The sequence below is a fragment of the Vipera berus genome (genome assembly GCF_964194415.1).
Source record: "Vipera berus genome assembly, chromosome: 3".
In the NCBI taxonomy this organism is placed as follows: domain Eukaryota; kingdom Metazoa; phylum Chordata; class Lepidosauria; order Squamata; family Viperidae; genus Vipera; species Vipera berus.
Window position 1 is genome coordinate 81,148,188 of NC_138204.1, and position 15,826 is coordinate 81,164,013.

Consider the following 15,826-nt stretch of genomic DNA (forward strand, 5'->3'; position numbering starts at 1 on the left):
CTACGTTCCCAATTTAGCTTTCCAGAGTAAACATCTATCCATTTCTCAGTAGTCTAAATACAAACAGTAACATAACACAATCACGTTTTTCAACTGTCTTCAGCACATTAAAATGTAATAAAAGAAAATAAATTTTAAAAAATGCAACTGCTTTTGATGGGCCTTAAAAATGAAATTCCAAATAAGTGTTTAATAAGCGCTCTGGGTTATCTTGGAAAATCCTCAAAAGTACAGCTTCAATTTTTATTTTGCTCCACCAAACAGCAAATGAGAGTAATCTCGAAAAGGTTAACATGTCTGCATCCATTTCAACTCTGATGTTTGAATAAATGGTCAATCAAAAACATTTAAAGGTGATACTAACAAAATCAAAACTATACCTTTCTCTTAACAGATCATTCGAAATGTTCTGTAAGAGATGCTTCTTACCTTCTTGCTGTCTTTGCACACAACCCACAGCTATACATAGTGTAAGAAGGAGAAGGGTCTTCCTATAAAAGACAGAAATTTCATTAGACTTGACACATACCATACAAACAAAATATATAATGCAATATGATAATATAGTATAGTATAAATATAATACAGTGTAGTAATGTAAAAATACAATACAATACAATACAATAGGCATTGCAGCCTAGTGGTGAGGATACTTGCTTCTCACTTGGAAAGTTAAGAATTCAATCCTAGGTAGCAGTAGATGTTGCTCTACCAGGGCGCAAAGCGAAAATATCTGCTATGAACTCTACATAGAAATCAGGAAGGCCCCCAACTCTACCCCAAATTAAGGGATTAAAGAGTCGTAAAAATGGAGATTTTTTATAGTTTAGTACTGTATAGTACAGTATAGTACAGTACTGTATAGTACAGTACATTACAGTATTGCTACAATTGAACGGCCATGTTTAAAATGTCACCACATCAGATAACCCTTTGAATCTATTAGATACATTATAGTCAACATCTTGATTCATTGAATGTTCATCTGTCATTTGATGGGTGATCATTCAGATTTCCAGTAACAGTTCAAAACTATTTTGTATTTTCTTTCTCCCAATGTATTTCATTTTTCCTCTGGAACGTGTTGGCCCCTATAGGACAGAATGCTTTGCTGGACAAGGCATCAGTCTAATACAGCATAGTATTTCATATGAGTGGACTGACATCTCCCAGATGTTTCCATGCATTTTTCCCTTAAAATATAATGCTCTAAATATCCTAGTTTCTTGCAGTTAAATGTGCCTAGAAATAAGGTGCATGGTTACAATTCATGGCTAGGGGTACATTTGACAATGTCATAGTGCCACTGAGGAAATTACATCTCACTGACATCCCCACTGTCAAAATATATCTACCTATAACTGCTTATTTTTTATTTTCTATGTTTACATGAACATCCCCCATAAGAAATGATACAGTAGCAGAGCACACTGCCTTGAAAACAAGTTTAAACAAGAGATAATAATAGACTATATTTAATCTCAGAATTGACCTCATCTGTAGCTTGAAACTGCTTTGTGAAGTGGATCTGTAAACATTGGCTATAAATGAACCTGGTTAGCATTAACTACTGTCATGCTAGAGCAGATATAATATTCAGCTATGATTAAAACAAGTCTGGAATGTGTAATATATTTTACATTTATATTAATTTATATTATACAGTAGGAGAGCAGCAGCAAGAAATGCCTATATTTCATTCTTTTTTTTCTTCCCGAAGCTTTTTTTTTTAAACTCCTACCCATGGAATCCAAAAGGACAGAAAATATCCACACTAATCCTAAACTAATCTGACACATGCCTAAATGCTTCATCTGAAAGCTTGTTGCAGACAAGAACATAGGAATAGTGATCAGTAATGCCAATTTTCTGAAGGCATACTGTGGATTTGGCAGGCAGATGAGCTAGCTAGCTCACCAATCAAGCTCTTTTTGCCAGAGAGATCTTTCTGATTCATCCTAACCCTTCTCAGCCATTAATACTAACAAAATAGATTTGCTTGGTTTTTCTGTTCATATACTGTATGTCTATAAATCTTATCATTCTGAATTGTAATGACATAGCATTTGTAAACATCTGACACTTTCACAAATGAACCAGGAGTTTATTACTTCCTATATACTCAGAGAAAGGGACGCAGTGGCTCAGTGGGTTAGGACGCTGAGCTTGTCGATCACAAGGTCGGCAGTTTGGCGGGTCGAATCCCGAGTGCCGCTTAACAGAGTGAGCGCCTGTTACTCATCCCAGCTTCTGCCAACCTAGTAGTTCGAAAGCACGTAAAAATGCAAGTAGAAAAATAGGGACCACTACGGTGGGAAGGGAACAGCGTTCCGTGTGCCTTTGGCGTCTAGTCATGCCGGCCACATGACCACGGAGAAGTCCTCGGACAAGCGCTGGCTCTTCGGCTTTGAAACGGAGATGAGCACTGGCCCCTAGAGTCGGAAACGACTAGCACGTTTATGCGGGGGAACCTTTACCTTTATATACTCAGAGAACAATAATATCTTATGCGCTAACAAAAGTGAAAATGAGTACTGAGAAGAAATTCTGATCCTGTCTACATATAAACAAACTCAAACATATCCAACTAAAAACATCAGAGAAAGAAGAAAAATTTTAATTTTTAAAAAAAATTTAAACTGCCAGAGGCTGCTGGGAAAGCTACAATACTGTGAGTTAAGGTGGGTGAGGAGCATAGTAGCGGCCCGCGTGCCTAATGGCGTGCAAATTACATAACTAAAAATCAAAAATAGTGGTGGTACATTCAGGGCAAGTACATCTGAGATTCCTTTCATCTCAGCATTTCTGGCTTAGTTTAGTGCAACACTTGTTTTGCAGCTGTTTTTCGCAGCACTCTTTTCAAACTGGGAAAATGTCCTATCTGTACACAAATCACTAGTCTACAAGGACAGATTATTTATCTAGGGTCTGTAATCTGTGCTCTTCAGGCAGAAATTAGGTGTTCAGCTTAGCCCTTCTACTCTACTGAGCCTCCGCGCTATCAGCCCCCTCTACTTCAAAGATCCTGCAGGAGAAGGGCACTGTGGACAACTGTAGGATCTGGCAGGGTGACAGCTGTGAACCATAAACCCAAAGCTTTTGCTGTGTCCCTGCACAACAGATACAGTGCCCTTGCTGACCTTAATAGGGACATTAAGGAAACAGGTCAAGATAGTTGTGATGATAACTCAAATAAGCAGGGGACCATGGTCCGAGATGAACTTGTTTTTGACAGAAAGAAGTGCAAATCAGGTATTACATATCAGTCATGCAAAAAAAGAAAGGTACCCAAAAAGAGAAGCCACCTTCTGGTTGGTGATTCAATTATAAGAGATGTAAATTTAGGAAAGGACACAGAGGTTTCAAAAGAGGTCAGGTGTCTTCCAGGTGCTACTGCCAGCAGGGACAAGAAGCGAATTTTCAAAATAGTCAACAATGCCAGCAATGACTGTGATGTGGATGCCATTGTACATCTTGGCACTAACGATCTGTCCCAAAATGATGTACTCTCTGTACAGAATGATTTCCAGAGCTTGGGGCAGGAACTCAGCAGAATAGGCTGTAGGCTCACTTTTTCAGAGGTCTTACCAGTGTATGAGGAGCAAAATGGAAAAGGCCAGCGTATAGCAGAATTTAACATGTGGCTAAAGGAGTGGTGTAAAGGAGAAGGCTTTGGTTATATTAGTCACGATGTCTGTAGCTGGTCCAATGAAAAAATGTACAAAAGAGATGGTCTGCATCCATCCAAGATAGGGACTGAGTTACTTGGCAATAAAGTCACAGCTTTTCTGGAGAAACATTTAAACTAAACAATGGGGACAGTAAGTTAATTGATACAGCACATCACTGTCCCCGGCAATCTAAGAAAATAGGGGAAGTCAGGCACCACACAAGTTATGTAGCAAGTAAACACAGGGTCAGTCATAAAGGACTCAAATGTCTGTACACCAATGCACAGAGTATGAACAGTAAGCAGGGTGAACTAGAAATTCAGGTAAATGAGGGCGGATATGATATTGTTGCCATTACGGAAACACGGTGGGACGAAACCCACAAATGGAACACACAGCTACAGGGATTTAAATTATTTAAAAGAAACAGACTAAACAAAAGAGGAGGTGGACTTGCTCTCTATATAAGAAATAACTTTATCTCTACAGAAATAGAGCACAACAATGATGAAAACTGTAAACTTGAATGCATTTGGGTCAATATAAAAGGTGAAAAAAATGACATTGCCATAGGTGTATACTGTAGGCTACCCAACCAAGCAGAGGAAATAGATGAACTTTTTGCTAGTCAGCTAACTAAGGTATGTTAGGAAGCACATCACAATAGTAATGGGGGACTTTAATTACCCTGATATCAACTGGGAGACAAACTCTGCACCAAGTGGAAGATCAAACAGATTCCTGACAAACCTAGCAGACAACCTTCTCTCCCAAAAAGTAGAGAAGGGAACTAGGGGATTAGCCATATTGGATTTAATTTTCACTAACAGAGATGAAATGATAGAAAGTGTTGAAGCCACAGGAACCTTGGGGGGAAGTGATCATGCAATATTGGAATTCAACATTCTGGAAGCACAAGCAATAGAACACAGCCAAACTAGAGTCTTGGACTTTAAAAGAGCTAATTTCAATAAACTTAGAGAGACCTTGGGAAGAATTCCATGGATGAGAATCCTAAAGGGGAAAACAACTCAAGAAGCTTGGGAAATTTTGAAAAGTGAGATAATAAAGGCCCAGTCTAGCACAATACCAACAAAGAAGAAAAACAACAGCTCTCAAAAGAAACCAGCATGGCTGCATTAAGAACTCTCTGATAAATTGAAAGATAAAAAGGGTAAGAAGTATAAGAAGTGGAAAGAGGGGCACATAACTAAGGCAGAATATCAGCAAACAGCCCGTGCCTGCAAAGTTGAAGTGAGGGAAGCTAAGGCTCAAAATGAACTAAGGCTTGTGACCAAAGTCAAAAATAACAAAAAATGCTTCTTTCAACATATAAAAAACAAGAAAAAAAGTTAAGGAAATGATTGGTCCATTAGTGGGGGAAAATGGCAAGAAGGTGACAAGCAACAGGGAGAAAACAGAACTATTTAACTCGTTTTTTGCATCTGTCTTTACACAAAGGAAAAAAACAGTCCAACCTACCAAAACCAGTGCCATAAAAAACAGAATAGAAACGCAAGTTAAGATAGGCAAGAAAATGATAAGTGAACACCTGTCCAGCCTAGACGAGTTCAAATCACTAGGACCAGATGGATTACACCCCAAAGTTCTCAAGGAACTGGCAGACGTGATCTCAGAACCACTGAGCTATATTTTTCAAAGATCCTGGAGCACTGGGGAACTACCAGAGGACTGGAAGAGAGCTGAAGTAGTTCCCATCTTCAAAAAAGGGAAAAAATAGATCCAGGAAACTACAGACCTATCACCCTGACCTCAATACCTGGGAAGATTCTGGAAAAGATAATCAAACAACAAATCAGTGAACACCTTGATGCAAACAAAGTCATCACTAAAAGTCAACATGGGTTTGTCAAAAACAGATCATGCCAGACAAATCTTATTACATTCTTTGACCAAGTGACAAAATTAGTGGACCAGAGGAATGTTGTAGATATAATTTACTTGGACTTCAGTAAGGCATTTGATAAAGTAGATCACAACCTACTACTTGATAAGATAGAAAAATGTGGGTTAGATAGCATCACCACCAGATGGATTCGTAGCTGCCTGACAGGCCGTACTCAGCGCGTGGTCCTCAATGGAACTGCATCTACATGGAAGGAAGTGTGTAGTGGGGTGCCCCAGGGCTCTGTTCTGGGCCCAGTGCTCTTCAACATCTTCATCAACGATTTGGATGAGGGGATAGATGGGGAGATCATCAAATTTGTAGACGACACCAAGCTGGCAGGAATAGCCAATACTCCAGAAGATAGGCTTAAAATACAGGAGGATTTGGACAGACTCGAACACTGGGCGCTATCTAACAAAATGAAATTCAATAGTGAAAAAAGTAAGGTTCTACATTTAGGCAGGAAAAATCAAATGCACAGGTATAGTATAGGTGGTACCTTGCTCAATGGTAGTAACTGTGAGAGGGATCTCAGAGTCCTAGTAGACAATCACTTCAATAGGAGCCAGCAGTGTGCTGCAGCTGCCAAAAAAGCCAACACAGTGCTAGGCTGCATTAACAGACGGATAGAATGAAGATCATGTGAAGTATTAATACCACTTTACAATGCCTTGGTAAGGCCACACCTGGAATACTGCATCCAGTTTTGGTCACCACGATGTAAAAAAGATGTCGAGACTCTAGAAAGGGTACAGAGAAGAGCAACAAAGATGATTGGGGGACTGGAGGCTAAAACATATAGGGAACGGTTGCTGGAATTGGGTATGTCTAGTTTAATGAAGAGAAAGGTGAGGGGTGACATGATAGCAGTGTTCCAATATCTCAGGGGCTGCCACAAAGAAGAGGGAGTCAAGCTATTCTCCAAAGCACCTGAAAGCAGGACAAGAAGCAAGGGATGGAAACTAGTCAAGCAGAGAAGCAACCTAGAACTAAGGAGAAACTTCCTGACAGTTAGAACAATTAACCAGTGGAACAACCTGCCTCCAGAGGTGGTGAATGCTCCAACACTGGAGATTTTTAAGAGGAGACTGGACAGCCATTTGCCTGAAATGGTATAGGGCAGGAGTAGGCAACCTCGGCTCTTTTATGACTCATGGACTTCAACTCCCAGAATTCCTGAGCCAGCATAGGAATTCTGGGAGTTGAAGTCCATGAGTCATAAAAGAGCCGAGGTTGCCTACCCCTGGTATAGGGTTTCCTGCCTGAGCAGGGGGTTGGACTAGATGACCTCCAAGGTCCCTTCCAACTTATTATTATTATTATTATTATTATTATTATTATTATTATTATTATTACATTATTATTATTATTATTATTATTATTATTATTATTATTATTATTATTATTATTATATGCAAGTATAGTAAAAGATCATACTTTTCATCTAAGCAAGGGAGATTTTAGGGAATATGAAAAAAAATGAAAAGGGATATTTAAATGCCAGCAAGAATATGTATTATTTACATGGCCAGCCAGATGTTCAGACTGGATTTGGCATTATTAACCACTAAAAGAGTCTTTCCCAAGGACCTTTGGGTAGGCAAATGTGGATGTTTGATGGTGATAGAAGTATCATTGCAAGGTATAAGCTGTTCCAAGTAAGGCACTCTTTTTCAATTGACTGATGGTGAATCTGTCAATGTCAATGTGTTCAAGTGGTGCTCCACAAGTTTTGGGATTACACCCAAAGTGCCTATTGCTACTGGTACTACCTTTTGCTTTCTTTTGGCATCATTGTTCTATTTCTATTTGCAGGTCTTTGTATTTTGTTATCTTCTCCAGTTCTTTCTCTTCTATTCTGCTGTCTCCAGGTATTGCCTCTTCCATTATCCAGTCTTTTTTGTCCCTCTTATCGACAGTTATTAAGTCTGGAGTGTTATGTGGCAGATGCCTATCTATTTGAATTCTGAAGTCCCACAGCAATTTAGCTTCTTAATTTTCTATGACTTTCTCTATTTTATCATCCCATCAGTTCTTGCTTGTACACAAATGATATTTCTTGATACTTTGTCGTCCCATTGTTTGTAGTCAGTCTGTGCAATCTTCTTGCAGCAGATAACCAGGTGATCCACTGTTTCTTCAGCTTCTTTGCAGAGGCAGCACATTGTATGATGCTGTATATGATTATTTATTATCATTTGATGATTTTTTTTAAAAAAAGTTATCTTTTAATAGCGTCAGTCAAGAATCGATGGGAAAATAGACAGATAGTTGGGAGCCGTTAAAGAAAATGTCATATGGATGATTATCCATTAAAGCTCAAATAAGCTCAGCTAACTGGCAGGCTAAGATAGAAAAAGACAGTATTTTAGACACCCTCTTCTTTGGTTGTAAAAAGGTAAAGGTAAAGGTTCCCCTGCACATGCGTGCTAGTCGTTTCCGACTCTAGGGGCCGGTGCTCATCTCCGTTTCAAAGCCGAAGAGACACCACTTGTCCGAGGACGTCTCTGTGGTCATGTGGCCGGCATGACTAGACGCCAAAGGCCCACGGAACGCTGTTCCCTTCCCACCATAGAATTGTCCATTAACCTGTCCCAGATTAGATGCCTTTCTCAAAAAAAAGGGGGGGAAAGTGTTGGACTCCCCTTTGTAATACAGTGTTGTTGCTCTGTAGGAAAATTGACTTATCCCAAAAGGTAGGTGGCTGTAGATCTCAAAACTCCTATCCAAGGCATCTAGATTTTCATCCCTTGTCCACGTCTCCCACTTTAGGGTAGCGATTTGGTTTTTTTCCTCCTGCCATCTCCTATTTTCCATGTGTGTCTCAGCTGGCATCCTTCCTCTAACCCTGGCATATGAGGGAAATAAAGCCTTCACTTCCTCCTCTGCCTTTTGGATGATTAAAAGGTAGAAACATTTTAAAAAAAAAAAATTCTATAGGAGCAGTTCCTATAATGCTGAAGATGAAACAGGTTTCTGTCTTCTAAGGCCACCTCACAAGAGATAAGCAAAAATCGTATTTTTTAAATGAAAGATAAATTGTGATAACTTTAGATTTTAAAATGCAGCCATTCCCTGTTGAAGGAGAAATACATAGCCTTGCTTCAATAAAACAGCACCTTCTAATCTAAGTGGATTAAAAAGAAACAAATCGTATGAAAGGTGCAGTGCTCCAAGCAAACCACACGATGGCTACAAAGCAGCTTGATGTAAAGAGCCTAGAGCTGGAGTAGAAATATTCTAAATCACAGGACAGTCTTAACAAGAAATCACTTACTCGTGCACAATCTGATATGTTTAAACACTGAAGTACACACACCTGTATAGAAAGTTTTTTTTAAAATGGAGAGACTCAGACAGGATGGTAAAACGAAGATTAAAATTAATACAACATTCCTAACTTTTCAGAAATAACTATTGCTTGAAATAGGTATTCCCATGGTCTCTATTATTCCTGAATTTCTTCCTTCCTGAGGCTTCTGAATTTTAAATTTTCTTCTCTAGTTCCGGGTGTGTGTGGTGGTGCAGTGTCTCTTTATATCTATGTGAGGAAGAGTCATTTCTCTTTATCTGTTCCTGCCTGAACTTTCCTTCATTTGTCTGTATTTGCTGCTGTCTGGCATATACTCTGACCAGCTGTGAAGGGGCTGGAGAGGCTTGTCATTCACAATAATCCCAGAAGCAAACTAAGAGCCATGCAGTTTTTGGTTTAATATGTTTCACATGCACACACACACTGAAGGAATACTTAAATGTCAACAGAAAATTATTTTGGCATCTACCTGTCATATAGATGTAAACCAACTATTAATTCAACCCAAGATTGATTCATGATTATTAAAAATGTGCATGCCTCTCTTTTTTTAAGATAATTTATCCCTCTTTTATTATTTTGATAAATGATTCAGCCAATTATTAGAAATATGTTCAAAGTGCAGCACTGAATCATATACCATGACAATATATTAATAAGTCTAACATTGCTTGATATATGAAAGATGTATGATTTTGTGGCCTTTTTATCTATCTATCTATCTATCTATCTATCTATCTATCTATCTATCTATCTATCTATCTATCCAAAGATAAATAAAAATAAAAGAAACAAACACTGGAGCAAAATGCTTATGGGAATGTAAGTTTACTCTTCCCCGTGCAGTGCTTCATAGAGCTTTCAGACAATATTTCCCTCTGATATCAAAACATGAAACGGTTTATTACAGGCTAGCACTTTTGAGTTACAAGTTATTTCACCAAGGAAAGGAGTGCTAGGAATTGGTACATTGTTTGCAGCAGCTAAAAAGCTCACCTCAAAAGTTACATTTCATTCTGGCACTAATTTTGCAGTTCTGAAAAAAATGCTTATGACTTCTTTCCCTTCGTGCTTTTTTTAACACCCAATTCAAAATATTTTCCCTCATCTGGACTCAATTTACAAATCCTCAAACTAGCCAGGAAACTTATCAAAGACACTATCAAGAGAATGAGAAAGCAGTATGAAATGGTAAGTAAATCCACCCACAGCTACTTGATAAGTAAGCAGATGGCCATATCCACTGACTCTAGAATAGTTCACTAAGTTCCAACTACAGAGATTGCATTTTAAAATAATAGTATATTGTACGAAATGTACCAGATTCATCTTGCAATTCATATGCATGTTTTATCTTAAAGAAAAAAATGAAAATCCTAGGTTACTCAAGATAACGGCAGGAAAAGGTGGACAGGGAATTTCTTAAAAACCAAATGCTTCATGTGGCTAGAAGATCTCTGGGAGATTTTCTGCAAAAGAAAATTAGCCTTACCGTTTACACTGGGTTCATGGAAACACTATGTAAACATTTTTTGCCAGAACTGTGGGATAAAAGTAGGCAAGTGTTTGAAGTAAATTCTCCAAACTTAATGCTTGTAACATCTGTTGGCTATGTTTATACACTCTCTAACATGGCAAGTGAGTAGCAACCTATTCAAAGAATAATTGGAACAAACCTTGGGAAGAATTCCTACTTAAAATTGAAAAAAGCTAGCATTTGTTTTCACACACTGCTTCACTTCTGCTCTAAGACATAATGTAAAACTTTATAGTTTTCCATTCCAGATTCCAGTTTCTGAGTTACAAACTAAAAGAACTAGAACAGCTAGGGCATGGGTGTCAAACTCGATCGTGTCACATGACGTATCGTGACATTTTTTTTTCCTTTGCGGAGCCAGGGTGGGCGTGGCCTGCGCGTGACCGCAGGCACGTGACCGCGGGTTGCCAGTTTGACACCCCTGAACTAGTCACTAGGTACTGCTGTGATGCAAATATATTGTGAGGCTGTCATTTATACTGCTTTATATGTAACAGTGAAAAAAAATGTTCCTTAAGCGTCTCTTTCACTAACTGACTAATAAAGAAAGATAAAGCATATTGCAAGTGATTTAGTTCCACTGAAATTAGTGGAAGCAAGCAGTTTTATGCAAATTCATAGCCTGACATCTATATCTATATTATTATTTCATGAGTGTGAGAAGGCACAATTAGAGTATTTACAATCAGAGAAAATATATGACTAACCAAATGAAAGTCATTTTCTATGAGCAATATATCCAGTAATTTTATTTATTTATTTATTTAGGTACTAGCCAATCCAAACAGATCCCAGTATAAATAAGACAGAATAACAACCCAACATAACTAGATAAGACAGAAAGCAAGATGGTGAACCTAACCAACAACATACATACAAACATACCCAATCATCTTTGCATTGTATATGCATTGTACTTCCTTCAGTTCCCTGACTGGTCAATAATAGAACATCAGTAAGTATTTTTAATGATTAAAGGCTAAAACAATATTTTTCCCCAAGGTAGAATAAAAAGGGAATTACTTGCTTTTAGCATATGTTTTGCACAGGCTTGGAAATGAATGAATCGGACAAATTTTCTCATCAGAGCCAGTATTAGCCAGACTAACTTTCAGGAGTATATGCATTCAGTAGTAATGTCCAATGTCTCATATAACATATGGAACTTAGGTATATGCATCGGTGCTCAACTGAAGTATCACTTTCTGTATGATTTCCAACTCATAGCTGCATATCTTTGTTATAAGGGGGGGAATTATCCCTGCTTTGATATTACCAGAGATAGACCTACTGTATGTTCTGATTAAATTTATCATTACTTCCACTGTACTATGTTTGTTTTTCCAAAAACCAACATTTAGGACAAGAACAATCTTACCATTAGGCTGAATAAGTCAGTTGCTTCAAGTGATAGGCATAAGATCATATTGGCAAAGTAGAAAAGTCTGGGTATGTCACAACTTACAATATGCTCACCCCACTCCACCCCCAGGCAGCCATGCAAGAAAGAATATTGTTCTGTTATAAGAAGTCTCCCCAGTCTCTCTATACACAGAATAATATACCATACCCTTGGGCTGGTTCTGACATGGGAGACAGTGTCAAAGCAGGCTAGCAGTACTGAAAATGAAAGGTTAGTTATCATGTTAGGAAAGTTCAGAAACAGCAACCACACATTGAATAAGTATGAAAATCTTCCCAACATATTTGTATTTCATATTGGTATAACTTTCTCACACAAGAGCAGAACCTGACTAGCAGGTTCTCTACGCACCCCAAGTCCACTAATTTCCTGGCCCACTTTTCCTGCATTTCTAAATGTGTAGTTGGTAGATACATCATCTATGGCTAACTTGTTCTACAATTCTCTCTATTGTGGTTTTTAAATATGAAGAAGTTCACCTGACCTTATTTACTATACCAATCATACTGTGATTTGTCACATCGTTATCATCTATGGACACCAATGAGAAGTATCTTCTGCTTCTCTACCTGGAGTGAACATGATGACATTTCCATATTGATAATGTCAAAATGGTTGAGTTTAAAAATTCCTTCTCCTGAAATGAGCATTCAGTCAAACAATCCGAGAAAGGTTGGAATATAAAAAGTAGGTACCAATGAGAAGATTTCAGATTTTTTCCCCCCCGACTACTGCTTCTTAATTCACAGGTGGTTGTTTTTTTTTGTCCTGGATCAAGGAATTGTTAGTCATGTGAATACTCACCTGCAGCTAAAATGTTACTGCCCAAACAGGTTTAGTACCTCGATAAAAACTAGAACATAAAAGCAGACACACATCTGTCATATACAGATTAATTCAAACCAGAGAGGCACAAAGGAAAGAAATCAGCCTTACAGCTTACAGCTCTTGACAAAAACGGTCACATTGCTCTTTTGCTTATCCATGGAAAGATTACCTAGCATGCTAAAATATTTACTTGTAGAAAGCAAGCCTAACAGACTGCTGTACTATATTAACAGATTGGCTAGCCAATAGAAACAGCTCATTTTCTAAACAGAAACAAAGGCAAAGCCTAGGATAAGTGAAACTGCTTCCACACAAAAAAAATCACCTGGAGTTTGCTTGAAATCACACCAATATATCAACCCACGGCAAGTAATTATAAATGCTTCTTTGCTTCTGTTGGCTTCAGGGAAGAAAAAGATAATGACTCAAGATGAGCTAGAGAGAAAAGCTATAGTTATAATTTGGCAACCTGACCACTGAAAATAGCATCTACCTGCAAAGTGAGACAAAAAATGTGAACTTGAAAAAAGTGTTCCAGTTGTCCAATTCATTTCCCTCTTCCCTTTCATATCCATAAACAATAATCTTCAGAAACATTTTCTTTCTTACACAAACAGGGCTGCAAGATTGGGAAAATAAATGTTCTGGTACTATGTTCATGCCTAGGGGCTATTTAATACTTACAAATCACCTACAAAGATGTTTATTTTAGACAAGCTGCGGAAATTTTGTGCATACCTAAGTCTTGCAAGCAACATTCTCTAGCATGCAGTTAAACCTACTTAAAAATCAAAAGGTTTCATCTCTTTAAAAACATGCACAAAGATGGCCTTCCTAGTGAAGGAAAAAACCTTACAAAGAATTAGCATTTTCAATAGATTCTTAAAGATGTCCATAAGAATCTAGCTGCCTAAGAGATGCAGCTTGAGATAGAGCCCATCTCTTTACCTCAAAAGACCTTTCATTAACCAGAAAAGACAATACAAGAACAAAGTTTTGGTCTCTGTCCTACTAGAAATTCAAATGTAAGAAAATTCACAAAAAATAATGTTGGATTTTACTAAGCTTGAATATTCAGTAGGAGCAACTGAGTGAACATATAAGTGTGCTGACAGTGAAGGACTTTTCCATCATGGCTTGTTAGATTAAGTAAAGTAAAGGTAAAGGTTCCCCCGCACATGCATGCTAGTCGTTTCTGACTCTAGGGACCGGTGCTCATCTCCATTACAAAGCCGAAGAGCCAGCGCTTGTCCGAGGACATCTCGATGGTCATGTGGCCGGCATGACTAGACACCAAAGGCACACGGAACGCTGTTACCTTCCCACCGTAGTGGTCCCTATTTTTCTACTTGCATTTTTACGTGCTTTTGAACTGCTAGGTTGGCAGAAGCTGGGACGAGTAACAGGCGCTCACTCTGTTACGCGGCACTCGGGATTCGACCCGCCAAACTGCCGACCATCTGATCGACAAGCTCAGCGTCCTAACCCACTGAGCCACTGGGTAGATTAAGTAGCACTAGATAAAACACACAAGTTCCTCTTCTCCTTCTCCTAATAACAATAATAATAACAACAACCATCAAAGAACTAACACTTGAGAACTACAGATATGGTATGTAATCTAAGATACATGTTCTTTTTTTGTCTAGTTATATTTTATCAAAATGAATTAATTATAACTCTGTCCCATAATTAATATCCATATCAAAGCAATATTTTTCAAGATCTCATGTTGGAAAGCAAAACTGAAAAGTTTAAAACAAATGCAAAAACTTTTAATTTTTTTTAAAAAATCTAGAAATCTCCCGGTCTTCTACCTCATCCTATCTCTGTCGATAAGCACACCTCTTAATTTACAGCCTGGGACTCATTCCATCCTAGGCAGGAATGGGAAACCTGCCAGCCAACTTTTTCCTCTTCCTTTTCCGCCACATGATTGCTTTAAAACATCAACGAACAGGATAGCCCAGCTTTCCCCAAACAGATGCCCTGCAGATGTGCTGCACTAGCTGGAGAAGGATGAGTTGTAGGCCATCCGACACTTGTAAAGGGTGCTGCATTGGGGAAAAGCTGGGGCAGTTTCATTAGGAAATAGATACCAAAAAAAATGATGACGATGACGATGATGAAGAAGAAGATCATCATGAGGAAATAAGTGGGGGCAAAGTTATTCCCACCGCCATCCTTTAGACTCCAGAAGACCTATTGAATACAGTGGTCCTTATTCTCAGTTAACCATGTCCCAGGGACCACTGCTTTATTTATTCCCCTTGATTCTGAACCCGAAGCGGGTCATCCATAGAAAAAAAGAGGTCCGTAAAGGGGGACGTTGTTGGTAGTTGTGAAGTTAATGAGCCTTGGTGGAGCAGTGGGCTAATGCCTCCTTAAGTAACACCAGCTGCCTGCAATCAGTGCAGGTTCGCATCCCACCAGGCTCAAGGTTGACTCTGCCTTCCATCCTTCCGAGGTAGGTAAAATGAGGACCCAGATTGTTGGGGGCAATAAGCTGACTTTGTAATGCTGCTGCTTGGGGTGTGTGTGAAAGCCCTAATAAGCAGGCATATACATAGAATGAAGGCTACTGCTAAGCTTGTAAGCCGCCCTGAGTCTTCGGAGAAGGGCGGGATATAAATGGAATTAAAATAAATAAAAATAAAATTATTATTACTACTCCAGACACTGACCAAGACGGGCGCAGTAGAGGGACCTCAGGCAGCAACCCGCCCCCTCGCCGACTGCTTCGGCCTCCCCGCAAACCCCCCCCCCCGTCCCGGCTGCCCTTTCTTCTACTCACGTTTGCGCCGTGGGAGAGATGCTTCCACTCCTTGTCCTTTGAGCTCCTAAATGCATTTGTATGCATTTGTCCGAGCAGCGAAGTTCTAACCGAAATCAGAAGCCAATTTCCCCCGGATCGCTCAGGGTTCAAGTACTGTCCATGAAATCGACCTCCGGAACCTGGTTAAGTCGCTTCTCTTTGGCTTTGCCCAGTGCCTACTTTCCCTTTTTAGCGTTTCTTCCACATAAGTTTACAGTCCGTGGCCAGAACGGGAGGGGAATTCGCGTGTGGCTCAGGAAAAGACGTCTTGTGTGTGTGTGTGTGTGTGTGTGTGTGTGTGTGTGTGTGTGTGGTTTGGGAAGAATGCCT

At 39.1% G+C, this 15,826-nt stretch overlaps 1 protein-coding gene across 1 annotated transcript in view; it reads right to left on the reverse strand.

The window, feature by feature from the left end:
• Positions 1–15,531, reverse strand: part of COL24A1 (collagen type XXIV alpha 1 chain) — a gene marked incomplete at its 5' end in the record, with an annotated part of 153,334 nt that extends 137,803 nt beyond the window's left edge. The window contains 2 exons of the mRNA XM_081325373.1: positions 430–491; positions 15,476–15,531. Of these exons, the coding sequence (XP_081181499.1) occupies positions 430–491; positions 15,476–15,531 (118 nt within the window). The remainder of the gene's footprint in view (positions 1–429; positions 492–15,475) is intronic.
• Positions 15,532–15,826: the final 295 nt, after the last annotated feature.